Genomic DNA, 21,952 nt, shown 5'->3' on the forward strand with positions numbered 1-21,952 from the left:
CTCAGAAGTAGGGTGGGGCAAAAAGCAACACTAGTCTGCTGAAGGGAGGGCATGACTTAGAAATAGGATAGTACCGGGGACCCAGAAGTTTAAAGACTCGCAGACATGGGGCAACTCTCCATCCTTGCTGGCAAAGAGGCTCCGACCCAGCCTGAAGTGAGAGGAAGGACAGAGGAGGAGGAGGACAGCCATCAAGGTGGCCATGGGCACGGGGACACAGGAGGGGCCATGGGCAAGGGCAGGAGAAACAAAGTCAAGTTTCTATGTGGGCACAAGGGGAAGCCCCTTTCCTACCTGCATTGGAGCAGCTCTTTCTAGACTGCTGTTTGTAGCAGAAGAGACGTAACATAAGAACAGAAGCCCCACTGACCCCGCCCCACTCACTCACTCAGTTACTCAGGGTTAAGTGATGACTCCCTTTCTCCTCATCCCTCGGTGCATAGAGGCCAACCCCCTTCCCACCTCACCCCTCCCCTATCACCCCCTGCACCACCTCCCCTTGTAGAGAGTCAGTACAAAAGCCACCATCATTCATCATTTAGGTACCCCAAGTTCCAGATCCTGTCACACAGCCTCACACCCCAGACTACAGAAGAAGAATTCACTTCAGTTCCGTTTTACCAGAGAAACAGTAAAAGGTAGTCATTATGAGCACAGAATCCAGCCCTACACGCTTGGGTTCAAATCCCAGCTCCACCACTTACTAGCTGTGTGACTTAAGGAGAGTTACTCGACTTCCCTACGTCTCAGTTTCATTGTTTGTAAAGTGCAGATAACAGTACTTACATCATAAGAGTGTTGTGAGGATTAAATAAGTTAAATACGTAAAGCCCTGAGATACGTTCCTGGCACTACGTATGCACTATGTGTTCGCTGCTACAGCTACCAGTGCTGCTGTTACTATAATTACTATTATTCCTCTTACTATTATTAGTTGTGAGGATATGTTTTTAGAAGGGCTCCACTCCCAGTCCTGCATCCAGGTTCCTCATCTTCCACTGTAAGAGGTTAGGATATCTTCTTTCAGCACCTTCCTCAGAAAAACCCTATCCCCAAAGACAAACAGTTGTCAAACTCCTCTCTCATATCAAAGTCTGAATGGAATCTCTTTTCTTCCTTTACATCGGGAGCTTTCTCCCTCATCTGATATCAGGGATGTCGTACAATGTCTGATAAAATAATGATAGTAATTAAGTAAGAAAGGCGTACATTCCTCATTCCTTACAAGGCAGATGCATTCTCAAGAAAATTGCAGGCAGACGCAATATTTTGGCGCACCGTGTACTAACACTTAATGAGGAAAATGTGGAGATTAAGAAGGTGGAGCATCAACAGTGGTAATGGCATGGTGCACCAACAGCAGTGACACGCCAGCGCATGCAACAGAGAGAAACCACTCAGCTGAGATCACGATATTCGAAAATTTTGCTCTGAAGACCTGGTGGTCAAATTTTCAGAGAAGAGTGGCCATTTGCCCACTCAGCACAGATTACCTGAGTGCCCAGTAAATGCTGGGCACTGAGGAGGGTGCTGGGGACACAGTGTTACAAGAACAAGATCTAAGCATTGCCCTCAAAGAGCTTATAGTCTGGTGGGGTGTGAGCAAGTAGAGATAGTTACTGTGCAGTGTGACTGTTGCCATGACAAGCAAAGGGTGTTAGTTCCAAGAGCTGTGTATTTTAACATCTCCATTTTCCAGAGAAGGAAACCGAGGCACAGAGAGGTTGCTGGGTAATGAACAGTGGAGCCAGGATTCAAACCCAGGCAGTTGGGGGCCAGATCTTGGCTCTTGTGACTGGTGACCACCACAAAAGCCCCTAAAGTTGAAGGTTCCCTTGTGTACCTTGCATTCCTTGCATCAAAGTGCCTCTTATTCTAAAATCCTTCAGTCTCAGAGTTCTCTCAGTAACATGTGAACTGAAGACATCCTCCACACAGGGAGAAAATGGAGAGTAGGGCAGAGGAACTGTCTTTGAAGCAAAAATAAATCCAGGAAGCAAAACATAATGATGGTTCATAAAATTTGCCTTAACTCGATATTCTCTTTCTGCTTTGATTTATGGAAGTCTGTTTGGAGGAAAAGGTAAGGGGATTCTGAAATATGAATGTTACAAGAAAGAAAATGTTTTCTGAGCCTGTTGAGATGGGATCATAAGAGAGAAGGGTGGACTAAGAGAGATTCAAAACTGTGAGGTAATGGAAATGTCCAGTAGCTGGAAACTGTGAGCAGAAAGAACTCCCCTAGCGGTGAGGGAGAGTCACACTGGTGCAGATTGTGGGGACCCCCATGCTTCCATTTTGAAATCCATGCCTTCCACATATCATCCACCCTACCACCTTCTACCACCCACCCTATCAGGCCTTTCTTTTCTGGGAAATTAAAAAATAAACAATGTACAGTTGACTTTCATACCCGTAATTATGATTTTCAACTAACATTTTGGTGTCTACAGTGTGCGTGCTCTGTGTTCACTGCTTTCGCATCTGATCTCACTTAACCCTCACAACAACCCAGTGAGCCAAATACTATGATTAGCCCTATTTTAACACCTCAGAAAACTGAGGCCTAAGGGATAAAACAACTTGCCCAAGTACATGGGGGTGGGGGTGGGAGTCCTTTAGCACCAGGACACTGGTGGTCATCCCCATCCAATGTGACTGGAGCTAATACCAAGACAGAACCGGAAGGGAGCACGGACTTCATCTAATGACAAGAGTCTGTCTTGCACTCAACAGATGAGGAAACTGAGGCAACAGAAACTTGATCAAGCTCCTTCCTCTGAGGACAGTCAGTGACTTTTCCACCATAGTCTTTATCTCTGAATTGTCACATCTCAGACTCAGAGCTCGACTGGAGCCTTTACTCAGCCAGTGTCATCACTGCCCACTGCTTCCCCAACTCGGACCATCCACCGGTGGATTCTCAGTCACTTCTGGCTTTGTTACATTTCCAACTGCAAACAAAGTAAGAAGCTATGCTTCCTGAGGACCTACCATCCACCAGGTTCAATCAACCTTAAATCACTCTGTGAGGCAAAGACCATTATTATCTCCATTTTAGAGATGAGGAGATTGGCCCAGAGCATTTTAATTATTTGCCTAAGTCACACAATTAGTAAGTAGCAAGCTCTTAGTTACTAGGCTGCCTCCAAAATAAAGGAAACTCTTCTTAACAGCACCTGCTCCATCTCTACTCCTTTATGTTCATGTTGCTCCTGCCTTCCATCGAGCAATGCTGGGAGATATGGTGTGTATTTCACCAACTCCATGCTTGCTATTCTGTCCTGCAACTTGAGGTTAAACATGATTCAAAGGCAGGACTCATGCAAAGCCAGCAGTTTGTATAGCTGGTTTTTATCATCTACCACAGGCCCGGACCAACTCTCCACCTAGAAACCTAAATTCTTCTATTGATCTAACAGCTCATGAATTGATGCCCACTGAAAGAAGGAGCTCAGCCTCCTCCCCATCCCCAGCCCAAAGATGTCCCCATATATTAAGGTCCGCAGCCACCAACAGCAACCAGATCCCTCTGGGATAAGCAGTGACGCCTGCGTTTGTCTGTGAAGACCTGAGAGGATCATAATTCAAGAAATGCAGAGGGCAAGCTGTGTGAGATTCATGAGATAATTGAAATTGACCCATAACTCACCAGCCACCATGGGAAATTCTATCACTTTGCATACTTTGCTTCCAGAGATAGAAATCAAAACAGGAGAACAGGATCAGATTTTTAATTTGGAACCTCGGACATGCAATGACATCTTTAATGACTCCTGGCAAAAGATGCTCATTATAGATCTCGGCCTACCTAAATTAAAACAGGAAACCTAAAAATTAAGCAGAAAATTTTCAATTTCTCTGGTCTGTACAACCACAGAAAAATCATGCAAGTGGGAATACACATCTTCCTTAGGGTTTTATTATACCTGCAAATATTTGAGCAGGAATTATACAAAAGAGAAGAACTAGAAGGAAAAAAGAATAAACAAACCCATCAGATTCTAACTTTCAGGTTTGGGCCATCTGGGTGAATAGTAATTTTTTATGATCAATTTGAACTACAGGGAACAATATCTCTCTGCTGATAGCCAATTTCATCTATTCTATGATGTAAAGCCCAGGTTCCTCTGATACAGTAGGCGCTGGCTTCAAGTCTTAGCAGTCTTACTGCTAAGTGGACCGAAAGACAGAGCAATCAGTCAGCACAGTGTTCAGGTGTGTAAGGCTCCTTCAAAAGGGAAACTAAAAATTCATCTCTCACCATCAGTTCTCATCCCATTCAGCGTGGATTTTCTATAAATTCGGGTAACCATTAAACAATCTCCAGAGATTGTTTTTAAATCTCTTCCTGTCACTTCCCATCCACTCTGCCCTTTGTGTCACCATGTGAGTGGCTGCCAAGGCCAGGCAGAATGATTTACATTGCCAGCTTTCACATCTGCTCATGACTCAATTCATCTCAGACCTAAATCCAGGAAGAGGGAGCAATTCCCTGTGTGCAGCAATGCCTCAGTAGATGGCCCAGAAATATTAGCATAAAATTAGATGTAAATAGAAACTACAAATTCAAAACTTATTTTCCGTTGGCATGCATTCTTACAGAGAAAAACCAGAGAATGGGGACCAGAACTAGTGTAGGCTACCAGACCCTGAAAATGAACATGGTAAACCCCGCCAAGGGTGAAGGAGCATCTGCAAATAGTGCAAAAACAGACCTATAATTTTTATCCCTTTTTCAATTAAAAAACTACGTCTGAGCATTAAATTGTGCACTATAGCTCAGAGGGAGTTAATCTTCCTTCCTAAATTCAACTACTTAATGTGGAATGGTCATTGCGTACAAAGAATGAAGGCCCAGATGTTTCTAAGTATAATTGGCAAACCAGAAAACCCTTAAAGAGACTAAAAATAAATGTGAAGGGGAAAATCTACGCCATGCATGTTAAAGGATTCGAAGATAAAAGTCTTGGTCACTCCCAAGAAAGAGCATGTATGTTATTTCATCACATGCCCTTGTAAGCATCTCCCTTTAGAACCACATCACTCCAAGGCGTCACCCCAGAGCTTCCTCCTCAGAGTAACTTTTCAGTATTACTCTCCTGCCCACAAGGTAACTGAGAGGGAGGAGAGAGTGTTTCAACAACCCAGAGTCTAGACTATTTGAGTCTAGTTCTAATTAAGAAGGACAAAGTTCTTGGCAGACATGCTCTCTCCACCTCTGTGGTTTGTATACAACTGAGGGTCTTGGACAAAAATAATTAATTAATTAATTAGTTAAAATAATAAAGAATAAGAAGACAACCAATTTTAATGTGAAATAGATTCAACTGTCTAAACTGCCTCTTGTGATAATCAAGGGTTGGTAGTTATGGACAAGGAGCCAGGAGCGAGCATGGTTTTTATGATGCCAACCGACAATGGAGAGGCCCTTTAGGAGAATGTGCTTCCCAAGAAATGCATTAGTGCAAGCATTCACGCCAAGGAGTGTGCAGGCGGAGGAACCGTGCCAGGTCCACACCATGCACTTGTGACAAGCTGGGTCCCAACTCATTTATTGAGTAAATTACTTTTATGAGTAGGTCAAAAGTTATCAGAGCCCTCCAACCAGGCTCACCTTTTAAATAAGAACCACTCCCTGGCCCCCTAGCTAGAGAGAGTCCCTTTGCTAACCTTGCCATTAAAACCAGAAATGTATGATATTTGATGAAGTAATTAAGCACAAATCAAAGCAATTACTTGACATTCCTTGCAATAACCAGATGACATTTCTAATCCCAAGAAGCAAACTGGACCAAAAATAAAATGTATTTATGGAGGCTTAGATAAATTCAGCATCTATAATAAGTTACCATGGAAAACCAGGATGCCATGTGCTATCTACCCCCTTTTTAATACCAACATTAGACATGGTAATATTCACTGAGCTCTTCCTCTATCACCTCTTGGCTCTTCTGCCTACAGGGATGAAATACAAGACTGAATGAGCCACATGAATGAGCCAGAATGGCAATTCTGAGCAGGGCCAAGACCACACTGTGGTAAATGGAGGCACGTAAAGAGCAAAATTTAAGGAGGCACTGACTCTCTCGGATGTGCCAGTCCCCACCCTGAGGTTCCTACATTAGGCTTGCAATTGCAAAAGCAAGCCTGTTACTTGTTACATGCTGGGAGTAACAAGAAAAACACAGCAGCAAGCAAGCCCATCTGGAGAACAACAGTCAGAAATGGCATGGGGCCTGAGGGATCTTTTGGGGCAAAGACTCCAAGCCAATCACACAGTTATGGGGAAAAATCAAGAGGAAGAAGAAAAAGAAAAAGCATCTGTCTATCCATATGCACCAAGTATAGGAATAACATAAGGGCAAAAGCTAACATTTGTAAACATCTACTATGTGCCAGACGCTTTCAATGCATTAGCTTTCTCAATCTCCAAAACAACTCTTAGAGGTGGGTATTATTATTATTATTATTATTACTACCATTTAAGAGATAAGAAAACTGAAACTTGGAGAGATTTAGCAATTTACCCTAGATCTGAGAGTTAGTAAATGCCAACACTGGCATATGCTATTATCCTATTTTTTTAATTGACAGTCCCACATATACAGATGTCACTTTCAAGAAAAACAGACAGCAATAAAATAATCAGTATATAGTAGCATGTCTCAGATTAGTAAGAAACCACCTTCGACAAACTTTTATGCATTTGTACACAGACTTGATGAGAAACTTTCTTCTCTCACATATCTTCATAGCCTGACAATGTTTTGGGGAGGTTCGGAAAGCATGGATTGTGATCCTGTTAGACAGATGAAGAAACTGAAGTGCCAAATGCGGCTTGAATAAAGGGCAGAGAAAGGATGGTGGCCCCAGCCCTTTGAAGCTGGCCAAACCATGGGTCCTCCCACTGGACACCCCTGAAGGGCTTTAACAAACCAAGCCACTGACCTCCACATGCCCGTGAAACTGAACATGGTGCTCACACAGCGAGGCAAGGGTGGGGGCGTGAGTCCATCCAGGCGCATGAGCAGAGCTGGGACGCCAAAGAGCACCAAGTACTTCACATAGAAAAAGAGCACTTGAGCCAACGCCAGTCCTCCTAAAAGACAGAGGGACTATTAGACACAGTGATGAGAAGTGGAGCAACCTCCTGCAAAAGATGCAACATTCCAGGAAATACACCGCCCGGCCCCACTTCTCCACCCACTTCCCTTCGTCCCCTCAACTCACGTGCTAAAAAAAGTCTCCCATATTGATTTCAATCAATGACATTTTTGGATTAACAAATACTGAAATTTCCTCTATTTTTGACAGACAACAGAAACTCTTAGCAGTCATGCTTTGTGGATACTAGGAAAAGGAGCACAAATATATATATATATATATATATATTGTGTTAAAAAACTACTAGAAAGGGAAAATCTTTTCCAAATCCTTTCAAAATTTCATAAATTCACACCGACTGGGATGGCTAGAATCAAAAATCAGATCAAGAAGGGCTGGTGAAGATGTGGAGAAATTGGAACCATTATACATTGTTGGCGGGAATGCAGAATGGTGCAGCCACTTCAGAAAACAGTTTGCCAGTTCCTCAAACAATTAAACATAGAGTTACCATATGACCCAGCAATTCCACTCTTTCATGTATACCCAAGAGAAATGAAAACGGATGTCTACACAGAAACTTATACTAGAATGTTCATAGCAGCATTATTCACAATAGCCAAAAGATGGAAACAATCCAAATGTCCATTAACAGATGAATGGATAAACAAAACATTGTATATCCACACAATGGAATGTTGTTCTGCCATAAAAAGGAATGAAGTACTGATCCATGCTATGACATGGATGAATCTTGAAAACATCATGCTAAGTGAAAGAAGCCAGGCTCAAAAGACCGCATATTATATAATTCCATTCATATGAAAGTCCAGAATAAGGATTAGACAGAAATAGAGACAGAAAGTTGATTAGTGGCTCCTTAGCACTGGGGGGGTGATGGGCCTGGGATTATGATGAGTGAGAGCTAAAAGGTAGAGTTTCTTTTTGAGGTGATGAAAATATTCTAAAATTGGCAGTGGTAATAGTTACACACATCTGTGAATACACTAAAAGCTATTGAATTATATACTTTAAATGGGTGAATTGTATGGTATGTGAACTATATCACAAAAAGGCTACTTTTTAAAAAACATGAGGGCCCCAAGCTGTAACAACCATCAGCTTCTTGGCCCAAATGTGCCTTTCTGGGGTAAGAGGAATGCAGGGTGCAGGCACTGGGTGAGATGCGAGATCTGAAACACCCACTGTGGCCCTCACAGGCCTCTGTGTCACAGTGACCCGTATCACCAGCTGGGGCTCAGGATGCTCTACTGACTACCACCTTCCCTTAGGCTTCTGGGCCAGCCACTTTGACCTCTTCACCCCGGGAAGAGGGTGAGGGACCCGGGCTACAGGCTGACAAGGTACCACAGACCTGGACTGGCTGCTGGCCTCATCTATAGTGGCCTCGGCAACAGGGTGAGGAGGTGAGATAAGTCTGCCAGAGCAGCGCCCGCAAGAACAAGGCTAAGGGCAATGCACATGAGGAAGCCCTGGAGAAGACGACCAGTGGCCATGTGCTGTCCAGCCTCACACCCACCTTCCCTAGTGTGCGAGGAAAGACTGCAGGGCAGCTTGGTGCAGCTGATCATGTTATCTATGGGATATTCTGAAGGAAATAGCTAAGCCTTAAAGAAGCACTAGCAGAAAGTATTACTGTCGGGGGCTCTTGATGTTACGTGAGGGTCTTTGAAAGAACGTCACTGCCATGGAGTGACTGTAAATGTGGCTATGTGGCTGTAAATGGTCACTCTGTGCCAGAAGAAACACATAAGCCATTTTCTGAATATACAATTTGGGTGGAGGCAAGTGGTGGTTCAAATTCGAAAGCCACATGTCCTACGAGGAGAAAATCCCAGGAATCACTGTATCTTGTTCCCATTCAGGAGTAGTCAAATAGGTTCTTTGGATTTTTGAAATCAGACTATAATCGTACCTGCTGGAGGGCTGGGTATAAAATTCCAGCACTCTTGGATTTGTGTGGTAAGAGTCAAGGAAAAAAGCTGACGTGTGTGTGTATGAATGCGTATGTAAGTGTGTGTACAAACACGTTCATCAGGAAGTGGGATATATTTGCAAGCAACACCGTCTTAAAAGCATTTGGGGGGCTCATGACTGCCCTGAATGGTGAAGAAATCAGTTCCACTGGCTGAGATCACAATGAGGGGACTCTGAAATATTCCAAAATTAACCACTAGGTTTTGGTGAGAAAAATCCCAGAGCTATAAAAAGCAGGACATAAGTAAGGATGACTAATTAAAGAGCACGAAGCTTCCAGAACTGAAAATGATCAGCATGAAGAACTGAAGGTGTCAAAGAACCCGTGGAAGACCGTGCATGGTTAAGGCCACCGGGAACACTTCTGTATACGAAGCATCAGAGATTTCTTTTCCCTCTTAACAGGATGCAAGATCAGGGAGAACGGGTTGCTTCCTGTCTCAAATACTGCCCTTCTGTACAATTGTCATCTACGAAGCATATGAATTAAAATGCAAGCTGAGTCTACATTTTTGTACCATTTGCACACAATCGTCATCATTCCTTCATACTTTCACATGGAACTGGGCTATAGAAAGGACTCATTTTGTGTAGGTGCTTAATATAACTCTATGGCTAGATCTAATTGAAGATGAAGTAACTGGGAATTTTTACCCCATTATGGATGGAAAGCACAAGAAGCCTCACATATATTAATACATAACAAGCGCTCTATTTACCTGTTACTTAATATTTCTTATGGATTAAGACACAAAGGCTTAAATTTATTTTTTTCCTTGATATTTTAATAACTGGTCATGATATTTTAATAACAAGCTCATGGAAAACAATGATGCATAATGGTTTTTAAAATATTATAATTTCTGTATTGTTTAATTTTTCAGAAAATTGTGTTCATACTCATGAGTTTAACAATTCTGCTGTCTTACTGTGAATTTTCACCATCCTTATGAAAGATGCATGGCTCATTCTTCTCTCCCCTTGACCTAAAGATTAGTCTTTCCCTTGTAAGATTTGGTCTAAGGTTTCAGGGTTAACCATAAGGATTTTCCTACATTCTCTCACTAGGCAAACAATATGCTAGACAGTAACATAAGAATATAAATGACTCTACTCTGATTGAAAGTTATTTGACATGCATCAATTGAATTAGCTTTCATTATATTCAAAAATACAAAAGTTAGCTATTTTTCGATACTTTAAAAAAATTTGCTGGGTTTGTATTTAAAAGAGCCTCTCATTAGCAAGAATTATTCTTGATTACCAAACCTAACCCTTTCCTCCCAAAAAAGTCATAGATGAGTTCACATATTATACTCTCCCTTGACATTCATTCATCCAACAAGCATGGGCATCCAACATGCATGCCTGACTACTGCATCACCAGGTAGCTAGTATGAGAAATAGACCAGAGGTCAAATCAGGTGGGGACTCAGCCTTCAGGGGGCTAACAGGTCAGTTTCAGTAGTCCCATTTATCCTTCCCTTTTGGCTCATAGTGTTTTTTTCTGCCTTTACGCCCTATCGCTCCTTGTCCTCTTTGGCAAATCCCATTTATCCTTCAGATCTCAGTTCACATACAGTCTCTTCTTCATAACTTCTCTATGCTCCAAGCAGAATTAATGACTTATTTTTGCATTCATTTAATATATAGTTATTGAGCAGTGACTGCTTGCCAGATACTGAGCAATGTGGTGGTTAATAACCAGGCATGACCCCTGCCCTTACAGAGTCTACAGTCTGTTAAAAGACAGAAAAGAATGTAAATCAGGAGTGTGATAAAAACCCACACCACCAGGACAGGCAACAGTCTGAACACAGAGACTTAGACACATTTGTTAGAACATTTAACAAATATTCATTGTGTACTTATTAAGTGCCAAACATGGGTGTAGGTCCTTGGTGTACATCAGTGGATACTCCTGCTTCCATGGGGCTGATATCCTAGCAGGAGTCAACAAAAACTGGCATAAAAATAAATTCTATAAGGATACTAAGAAAGTATGGCAGAACGTATTTCCCAATAACAGCTCCAACAATATTTTCCATCCCACATGCTCTTCTGCAATATACTCTTGCCCCAACAAAAGTAAATCTGGGCAGGTCCTAGGACCAACAGATACAGAAGAAATGGTACTGTTCCACTTCCAAGTGTAGTTTATCACTGGCCTGGTAGCTTCTACCTCCTGCCTCTTGGAACACTTACTCTTGGTACACTCCTTCTCGGATCCAACTGCCACATTGTGAGATGCCCAAGCGACATGGAGAGGCCATATGAAGATGCTCTGGTGGACAGCACCAGCTGAGCTCCCAGCCAACAGCCACGCTCAACTGTCAGTCATGAGAGAAGCCTCCTTAGATGTCATGCCCAGTTGAACATTTGGATGACCAAAACCCCAGCTGATATCTCACTGCAACTGCAGGAGAGACCTCCAAGCAAGAACTAGCCAACCAAGTTCAATTAACCAACAGGACAGTGAAAGAGAGGAAATCATTGTTTTACACTAAGTTTTGGGATGGCTTATTACTCAGTAACAGCCAACTGAGACAGGGAGCAATAAATACAATGGAAAAAGAAAAATTGTTGAGCAGAGTAAGGGAATCCAGAAATGAGGAGGTGGTGGGTACTGCTATTTTTAAAAGGCGAGTCAGGTTGGTCTTCATTGAAAAGAGGACATTTGAACAAAACCTTGAAGGAGGTGAAGGAGGTGAAGGAGTGAGCTATGCAGGCACCCTGCTCTCTCTAGGGATCTCATCATACTTTGTTCTATGGTTTGTGCTGTGGTTATCACACCAGACCATAGCTGTACGATGTGTACCTAGCCTAAGGACCACAACCTCCTTAAGACCAGGAACAGCATCTTCTGCCTCTTGTATTCCCAGCACCTGGGAATATAGGTGATGCTTAATAAATGTCGCCTTGAAAAGTAACTAAATTAGTAATTTACCATGTAGGATGAAGACTACTTCTATCATGGTTTTTCTGGGAGGGATACTGATATTCTGTCATCAACTCTGAGGACTGTTAAGTCACTAGTGAAGGTCAGATCTGCCACCAAATTAAAGAATCCGCTGCAGGTTTGGGACCTCGCATTCCCAGTGTCAAGAACAAAGGCCGGAAGAGGAAAAAGAAAGAGAAGTCCTAGCTCTATTCTTGCTACTGCCTTAAAATTACTGAATGTATGGTGAATTCTACCAACCCACTGGCCACCTCCAGTTGGAAGGGCTTCAAACTCAACTTGCCCAAAGGAGAATCAGGCTTTCTCCTCCTCAAAACTAGAAACAGAACAGACTTTCACAACAGGAGGAGATTAATTCTATAAAGATTCTAGCAGGAAGTGGACTGAGAAAAGGCCCCAAATGTGGGTGTTCCCTGGCATTCAGACCTTCCTTCAGCCCTTGTAGAGAGTAACTCTACTTTAATATTACCTCACCATACCGTGAATTGACATAAAGCAGCTGGTGATTGGCTCCCATTTGGCTTTCACGCTCCTCTCAGCTCTGGTCCTCAAACGAGTAGCTAAAGATCTCATATTTGGGGGCACAGGTGTGAAAGGGAAAGAGAGGCCAGGCTCAACTCAGTTTTCTCACTGGAACTACTCATTTTACCCAATTATTCCCTTCACTGTCTCTTTGTCACCCTCATTCCTCTGCCTAAGGGTCCCCCTTCTCCATTTTGTCTGCCAAAACTCTACCCTTCTTTAAGGCCCCACCTAATGCCATTATTTCACAAAGCTTTTCCAAAAGCTCCAGCCAAAATGGTCACATGGTACCTTGCAAGTACATAACATGGCACAGCTTTCTGTGAAGTCCAGTCATGTATAAGCTCGGTGGGGCAGGGACCATGGCTGTCTTCTTTACCTCCATCCCCTTAGCACCAAGCAGTGCCTGGCATGTAGCGGACATGACCAATGGGTATTTGCTGAATAAATAAATGGACTGAAAAAATGAACGCACTTTCACGTATATTACCCCATTGCTAATTTTTACCCAATCCTGTACTATAAGTATTACTCCTATATGTCAGGTTAAAAAACAAAGATTTGTAAGAATTAAGTGACCTTTATAAGCCTCCAGATTAAATCAACAGTTCAGTCTTGAACTCAGATCTCTTGACTCCAAAATCAATAACCTCTTCCCCTCCCAACGACATGCTTCCAAAGTGACCTCTCTCTGAATATACTCACAAATGTGTAAGTTTTTCTTTCTGTAATATATAAGGCTATTTTATATAAATTCTTAGATTTCAAAAATTGTTTATTTCATTTAAATATTTTATAATTTCAATTCTAAGTAGCCTATCATCTACATCATGCATGAGGAAGTGGCATTGCCACCTCTATTACACATTACCTCATAGGTATTTTTGTACTTGCTTATATTGTCTCCCAGATTACAGGATGCTCAAAGCCCATCCCCACATGGCTGAACATGAGGGCCTTCAAGTAGCAGGTGCTCAATACAGAGTAGTTTATCCAATGAATGCTGCTAATCATTGGAAGTTCTTCCTGAGGTTAAACACAAAGATCCGGATTGTATTAGATGCCCTTTTGAATTGTTAGGTTCCCTACAGATTTAAAGAGCAATTTAGCATTTGCCTAATGAAAACTCTTGGAGAATCATAGAATGGGTCAAGTTGTGTCTTATACCAGAGTTTGCCAAGGACTGGAAAGAGAGGCCCTCAGCTCTGTTGGCTGGCTGCAGAGCTGCCATCTTTATGTTTGAGCCCTGCCCTTGGGATTTCCATAATTAGTGTCAGGTACTGGTTACAGCTTCCTTCCGTTTTAAGAGGCAGGTTGTCTCTGCACTGTCCCCGCCAGCTTGTGCCACCCTGACTCACTGCTACCCTCCCATCTCCAGCCTGTCCTAGCTCCCGACTTCATCTCTGGACCTTTCCTGCTCCAAAGCAAATGACTCCACTCACTTTCCCCTTGCCTACATCTAACATATTCTAGATTTTGCTTAAGTGATCTGTGATCAAGTCTGTTCAGATTCAGGAAGCTTGGATATCTTATAAAAGTTTCTTCTCAGATAAAGTTCTTTATAAGAACATCTCATGACTATGGTTAATGATACCGTATCTTGCACTTAAAAATTTAAGAGGGTAGATCTCATGTTAAGAGTTCTTACCACAATAAAAAAAAAAAGAATCTTTCACATATGAGATCCAGGATACCTACTAGCAGTATAAAGATTAATCAAGAAAAATATAGACCAGGAAGCACAATATAAGGTAGAAGAAGTACCAAGACAGACTTGGAGATGTTGCTTACAGCTGGGGTATCAGGAGGAAGGGAAACTCTCGAGCTAAGGTCTACACCAGAGATACTCACAGGTTCCTGTAGTGACACCGAAGAAAAGATGGCTCTTGCCTTGCAGTAGTTATGTAATGTTCTTTGTCAGGAGGAGGAGATGATCAGTGCCAAGAAAACCAAGTCAGTAAATGTGACTGATGGGGAAGGGAGTGAGGTAATGGGCAGAACTGAGAAACTGCTGCCAGGGCTCCAGAGGAACAGGCACTGCGTCAAGAAGGGAAGAAGGGTGTGCTGGTGAGAGATACAGGCAATGGCTTTTGTGAAGCCTGCCCAGCCTGAAGAGGCCAAGAAGGTAAAGGAATTCAGTCATTTCTAGTCACAGTTCTGGGAATAAACAACCACAGCAGATGCTGTAATTTCAACCTAAACTTAAGAATTTGGAAGTTGAACCTGTAGTCCCACCAGGTAGGAGCTAGCATCCTCACCTACTGGTCTCAGTAGGGTAACTGACCCGCTGAAGGAGAAACTGGTTGGAACCCAGCAGTTAGTTCAGATTCATCCACCTCACCATCTCAAGCTGAATCTCTGACTAAGGTGAACCCCTGTAATTCACCACCCTGGGCATGGACTGTATCACAAGATTCCCTGCTCATTCTGTAGTAATAATGTGCTCTAAACAACTGACTCTATGTTGATGATAAGGCCACCCACACCCAACAGATGGCCTTCCAGGGCTTAAAAAGGAGAGTGGTCCCAGGAACCCAGGCTGCATCCACCCCACGAGCAGGTCACAGCAGAAGGTTGCAAGGCTGCTTCTAAGAAATGAAAATACTGAGCACTCAGTGCAAATAATGCCAAACCAAGGAGTGAGGGGAGACAAGGAGACAAAAAGACCATGAGCCAGAGAGGCTGCAGGAGTGGTAATCAAAGACCTCAAAGCCTCAAACTGGAGATGAGCAAAGAGGGAGGATGGCAAATGATGCAAGAACAGATTCAGGTTGGTTCAGGAGTGATCTCAGGCATGTAAAATTCTGGCCACAAAATTTCTTTCGAGTGACTGTAAAGAGGAGGACAAAGAGGCCAGGCTGTAGTCCTCAGGTGGGTCTCAATCCAGGATGGGGAGCAGCCAACCAGGAGGTATGTCAGAGCTCCACCCTTTCTCCTTGCCTTATGATTGTGAGGGTGGGATCTACCACAACCTTCACGTGTGGCTCCTTAAACAGCTCTATGTCATCTCCCACTTGTCTTACTAGTTACCAATAGCCGTTTAGAGCAATAGTCACAGATGCAGTAAAAGTGTAAAGAAATGCATGAGAGCAAAAATAACCAAATTCAAGATAGTGGGAACTATTTAGGGAGAGGGTGGGAAATGCAATCAGGAGCACTATCCGAGGGGCCTTCAACTATGTTGGTAATAATTTCTTAAACTAAGTGATGAATAAACATGTGTTCACTATATTTTCTTTATGACTTTTTATTTATTTATTTACTTTAAAGTATGCTTTTTGGTGAGGAAGATTGGCCCTGAGCTCACATCTGTTGCCAATCTTCCTCTTTTTTTTTTTTCTCCCCAAAGCCCCAGTACATAGTTGTATACCCGAGTTGTAGGTCATTCTAGTTAGTTCTTCTACATGGGACGCCACCACAGCATGGCCTGATGGCCAGTGTGTAAGTGCACGCCCAGGATCCAAACCAGCATACCCCAGGCCGCCAAAGCAGAGTGTGCAAACTTAACTACTACACCACTGGGCTGGCCCCTCTTTATGACTTTTTAAATGCCTCAAGTGTGTGTATGTGTGTGTGTGTGTGTGTGTGTGTGTGTGTGTAAAATATATAGTCTCGACTGCCAGGGCAAGTTCACCAACAACCTAGTCTCTGAGAATGCATCATGGGATGATAATAACAGCTACTGATTATGGAGCACTTACTATCTGTCTACCCCACGCACTATGCATCATCATATTTAATTCTCATATCACCTCTCTGTGGATATTATTATTACCCACATTTCATAGATAGGAACCTGGGCACAGAAAGGTTACAAAATTTGCCTAAGATCACACACCAATAAGTAGCAGAGTTGGGACTTGAATTTGGGTCTGCTGCCCCAAAGTTACGTCTGCTGGATTCACACATAACCCTGAGACCAGACTTGGAACAGAGTCAGTGTGAAGTACACTAGATGACAGGACAACCAGGGAGCTGTTAAAGGGAGCTGCAGGAGGTAGTGCAAGCAGTAGAAATCTGCAGAGACAGAGTTCTAAAGATGCTCAGGAAAGCCAGCCTCAAAAAGCACATGGTAAGCAAAGACATCCAAGAAACCAGTGCACAATGGGGGTGGACTGCCGTGAGCACTTTCAGGTTCACAGATTTGAGAATTCTGATCCTCTCAGCATCCAAACGAGTAGTTACCAACTCAGAAACCCAAAGGAGAGTTTACCTCCAAAAATGCTTAATCTTTGGACATATTAGTTATTGGAAAATAAATCACCACAATGCTTCTTTTCAAAGAAAGAGTATGTTGCTAGGGGAAAAAAAAGTTACCTGGATAGAGTATTAAATCCTGTTTGTCCATCCTTTTTAATTATAAATTGTTAACATCATGGGGGAAAGGCTATAAGCTACAATAGTCACACTTAAGATCAAAATTATCATTATCCAATAAAAATATTGAAGACTTCACAAAATATGTCTTGAAGTAAAATCAAGGTGTTCCAGAAGCTTTTTTGTTTGTTTGTTTGTTTCGGTGAGGAAGACTGGCCTTGAGCTAACATCATTGCCAATCTTCCTCTTTTTGCTTAAGGAAGATTGTCTCTGAGCTAAGATCCATGCCAATCTTCCTCCATTTTGCATGTGGGATGTCACCACAGCATGGTTTGATAAACGGTATGTAGGTCTGCTCCTGGGATCTGAACCTGTGAACCCCGGGCCACCAAAGCAGAATGCATGAACTTAACCACTGTGCCACCAGGCCAGCCCCCGGAAGCATTTTTATATGGCAAAATGAATTTAAAATCTTAAAAAAAGGAAACAAAACTGGTTCTAGTAGTATAACAGAACAGATATGCTGAAATAAGAGGTTACTTAAGCCCAAAATGCTCTTCCCATCCAAAAACCATGAGGGAAGAGACCCCACAGAAGAGAAGCACAGTAATACTACACACACATAGCTATAGAAGACAATGAAATAATGTGGGGAAAAGAGGGAGATTTACACAGGGCCAAAGGACTTGAAAATTCTGAAAAGCAAATTTGCAGGTGGAGACCAGGTAAAGATTACTCTTTGAATTTCGATGCTTTGATGTGACTCACTTTGCCCACTAGAAGGGTTCTGTAAAGTCTATGTGCAAAGACAATGGGAAATTAACTACTAATTAAAGTATTCTATTGCAAATCCTTCCAGGAGCGAAGAATCCCTTTAGAAAGCAAATAATTGCCTCCCTAAAGTATTCAACAAATTCAGATTTCCATATATCAACTTTGCTTAAAAGAAAGATACATCTATTTTATGTGATCTAAGAAGCTACCGGTACCCTGAGTTACCTGGGCACAACAATGAGTTAGATAGGGATCGACAAAGATTACAGTATTCTGAGGGATACTGAGGATGGGCAGGGAATAGCTAGTGTTTTAAATAACTGTGGTGCAGCTTGCTGCCCTTTATAATGCCACATCAAGCAGGCATTTCTTCCATTCTGCAAGCAGGCACCATGAAATTACCCTCACACCACATGGAACATCTGTAATTGAACAGTCAGGTTCCACAGTAGTAAATCCCACAGAAGCTTCCGGTTCACACTGCATTAATTTTAAATAAGCTCAGGATTCTAATCCAAGGAGACAACTTATAAAAATTAATTTTTTTCTACTGTATCTTAACAAACCTCAGAGCATTTGATGCCTCCACAGGGTGGAAAAAGAAGAGATTCTTATGCTATCAGACACATGCTTGTGCCCCTAATTTTCAAAACAAACATCAGATGCCAAATGTCTTATCCCTCTCCTCTCATTGTGATGCTGTAGAATGAGAAAAAGCAAATGGATGATTGTGTTAGCATTTCATTACCATTTAGATAGGTGCACAGACATTATTTCAACAACAGCTGGCGCTGAGACGCACAGTTCAAAAAACCCTCTGACTACATGCATTTAGGAGATGGGTCTCTAAACGCCAACCATGCATTTAGGAGATGGGTCTCTAAACGCCAGAGTTCTGACTACATGCATTTAGGAGATGGGTCTCTAAACGCCAGAGTTCTTCAAAAAGAACTCTAATGTACATTCCACAGAGCTTTATTGTATCTTTACCATGTAAGAACTAACTTTCAATAATTTTCACCTCCCCACTTCTTCACTCACTCTCGAACCCCTTGTCAAAGCTCTCTTGTATCCCCATAAACTCATATACCTGGATTTACCACAGATTTGCCATAGTGAAACACCGTTCGATAATGAAGTCAAGAAACGTAATCTTTTTGAGCTCTTTTAAGAAAAAACACAAATTACCACCTTTGCCCCCCCCCAAATCTGAGGCTTTGTCCAGTTGGGGTATAGTTCCAGTCTGCCATATTTTGTCTTCTTATAAGATCCTGAAGTTCAAAAGAAAACAAGTGGATACATGTCATGGTACATGTGTCCAAACTCATAGAATGTACAACACCAAGAGTGAACCTTATCGTAAACTATGGACTTTGGGTGATGATATATCAATGTGAGTTCTTCAGTTGTAACTAATGTACCCCCTCTGATGGGGGATGTTGATAGTGAGGGAGGCTGTGGGTGAGTGGGGGCAGGGAATATGGGAAATCTCTGTCCCTTCCTCTCAATTTTGCTGTGAACCTCTTAAACTGCTCTAAAAAAATTAAATTAAAAAAAAAGAAAGAAAAGAAAGTGACAGTTATTATCTCTTAGAGATACTACTAAAATATTCATGGATAACAATAAGATGTCTGGAATTTGCTTCAAAAGAATATGGGAGAGAGTACAGATGAAAGAAAATTGGCCATGAGTTGATAATTGTTGAACCTGGGTGATGCACACCTGGGGGTTAATTATATATTCATGCTTTTAATTTTCCAAAATACAAGGTTTTAAAGGGGGAGGCATTAAGAACCCCCACTTGACCCCTGAATTTTGGATGGGAATATTTAACTCCCGCCTCATCCACCAACCAAAGTCATCTGCAGGGGACAATGAGCAAAATTGACTTACGTCAGCACAATTCTACCTCCTTGCTCACCCTGTGAGCACAGAAAATCTGAAAAGGGTAAAACGGAGAGGCAAATTATAGGAAGGAGACAGGGGAGAATGCCATGAGGCAGAATAATGAACTCACCATCAGGCCTTGAATCACTGGGAACGGGCAGTCTATGGAGAAGCATGTCTCCCCACAAGAAGATGCCCCACCACGACCTTCATCAATTACAACAGTGCTTCCCAAGTTTACCTGGTCCTAAGAATCACCTGGGATAATAAGTAATCACAGAGATTCCTGGGCCTCTCCTTGACAGATTCTGATTTAGTAGGTTTGGGTCAGAGTCCTCAAATCTGAATGCAAAAGACTGGGAAGTTATGTTCAGTCAAGTCTGAGAAATTCTGCATTAAACAATTCACACCCTACGCCCTTTCCCCATGTTTAAAAATCTACATCAAGTGTAAATAGTAATTTTCTTGGGGAAAGTGAGGTGACCTTTCTGTTGCTGTTCATTCTTATTTTCTGATTTTCATGGACAGAAAAGAAAAAAGACACCTCTCGCTCAGTCTGTTGGTTATATGACAGAACTTCACAGGCAGTGTTCCAAACCCATTCTGATACTCATCACGGATTCTTCCAAAAAGAGAACATCCAGGGAATTTCAAAGGAAAATCCTGTGCCACAGGATTCACCTTTAATTTTATTAAAGACTGCCGTAATTTTGACGATCACAACTTAATTGTGAAGAAATAACACCTTGCTGGCTTGAGGGGGAAGATCGGGGCTCTCCCAGGCCCCATCGAATGCTCTGCAGCAGAGAAATGAGGGCCCAGGCTTCTCTGGAAAGAGTTCTGCTAAAATAAATACCTCCACAAAACGTCATGCTACAAATGACTCTTAGCAAAACTTAACACCACTCCATTCCATAATGGAAGGAGTGGGAAAAGAGAAAAAACAAAAGTCACTGCCAGTTGTCAAAACCCCTCTAAGGGTAACTCCTCAGGCAATTCTCAAATCTGCTAGCATCTCAGAATAAAAAAATGTCACAGTAATTAGGCTATGTTTATAGATTTTGTTCATGTATTTATTTAACCTGTAGATTCATTACAATATGTTCCCTCTGCTATTGTAAGTCCTTGAGGTATGTGAAAATGATTTAAAATGTATCGATTATAAAAGATATAAAATGATTTCTTTGAATCCTTCAGACTAAGAAAGTTTCACTCTAACAACTTTCTCTTTAGCAGGAGGAGAAATATTTCAAAAGCAAGATGTGGCTCTTCTACACATTTTCCCCACTCGGTGTCATCTGGTCCAAGAGCTTTAATGGCCACCCATTCACGATGAATCCCAAATACATATTGCTAACACTAGTATTTCTCCTGAATTCCAAAACCATGCATGCAATCAGCCGTGGACATCTTCACTTCATCTCCGTACCTCTCGTCCCCACACAGTATCTGGCACTCGACAAGTACTCAATGAAGATTTGAAGAAAGAATGAGTGAGTAGTGACTTCCTTCTGGAGGCTTAACGAAAATTTGTTGAATTGATTTGAACTAAATGACCATCACTTTTCCATTGATCACAATTTGATTTGAGGAAGGTTCACCCTTAAATAACACTTCATAATCATTGAGCCCATCTAAATTCCCTTAATATGCCCAGTGTTACAAAGTTGGTGACAATTCCGGACTAGAACACTCAACTTCTCTCTCCTAATCAAAAGTAATTCATTACAGTCATGGGGCGTGGAGGGAAGCATCATCCAGATCTGAGGAATCAGAGGAAGTAGCCCAGAAGTGAGCACTTCCGAAGGAGGAGTTAGCTAGATAAAGGAACACTCGGATAACGACAAGGACGAAGTTTGAGGATAGGATATGTCCCAGGACACTGTGGGGAAAAGCATTTGCAGGAATAGTGATGTGGCTACACCGACAGGAGAGGCACGATCTGAAAGGGTCATGCTGCTCATCTAAGCACAACTTTATAGTTAAAAGACCTAAGAAACGAAGCAAAAAAGTGAGATGACTGGTTTTGCATTTTAGAAAAATTACCCTGGGGGCTGGCCCAGTGGCGCAGCAGTTAAGTTCACACACTCTGCTTCTGTGGCCTGGGTTCACCGGTTCGGATCCCGGGGACAGACCCACGCACTACTCATTAAGCCATGCTGTGGCAGGCATCCCACATATAAAATTGAGGAAAATGGGCACAGATGTTAGCTCAGGGACAGTCTTCCTCAGCAAAAAGAGGAGGATTGGCGGCAGATGTTAGCTCAAGGCGAATCTTGCTCCAAAAAGAAAAAAGAAAGATCAGTTTGTAAGAAAACAGAGGGTGGGTTTTGTTCCTGAGAGGAGAAGGGCACGAGGAGGAGGAGGAGGAGGAGGAGAGAGGAGAGA

The 21,952-nt window shown here is 42.3% G+C and overlaps 1 protein-coding gene across 3 annotated transcripts in view; it reads right to left on the minus strand.

The window, feature by feature from the left end:
* HHAT (hedgehog acyltransferase) overlaps positions 1-21,952 on the minus strand; it is a 309,905-nt gene that overhangs the window by 178,997 nt on the left and 108,956 nt on the right. For all 3 annotated transcript variants that reach the window (XM_046684437.1, XM_046684436.1, XM_046684435.1), the window contains one exon: positions 6,952-7,102. In XM_046684437.1, the coding sequence (XP_046540393.1) occupies positions 6,952-7,102 (151 nt within the window). The remainder of the gene's footprint in view (positions 1-6,951; positions 7,103-21,952) is intronic.

This window comes from Equus quagga, chromosome 13 (assembly GCF_021613505.1).
Source record: "Equus quagga isolate Etosha38 chromosome 13, UCLA_HA_Equagga_1.0, whole genome shotgun sequence".
Lineage (NCBI taxonomy): Eukaryota > Metazoa > Chordata > Mammalia > Perissodactyla > Equidae > Equus > Equus quagga.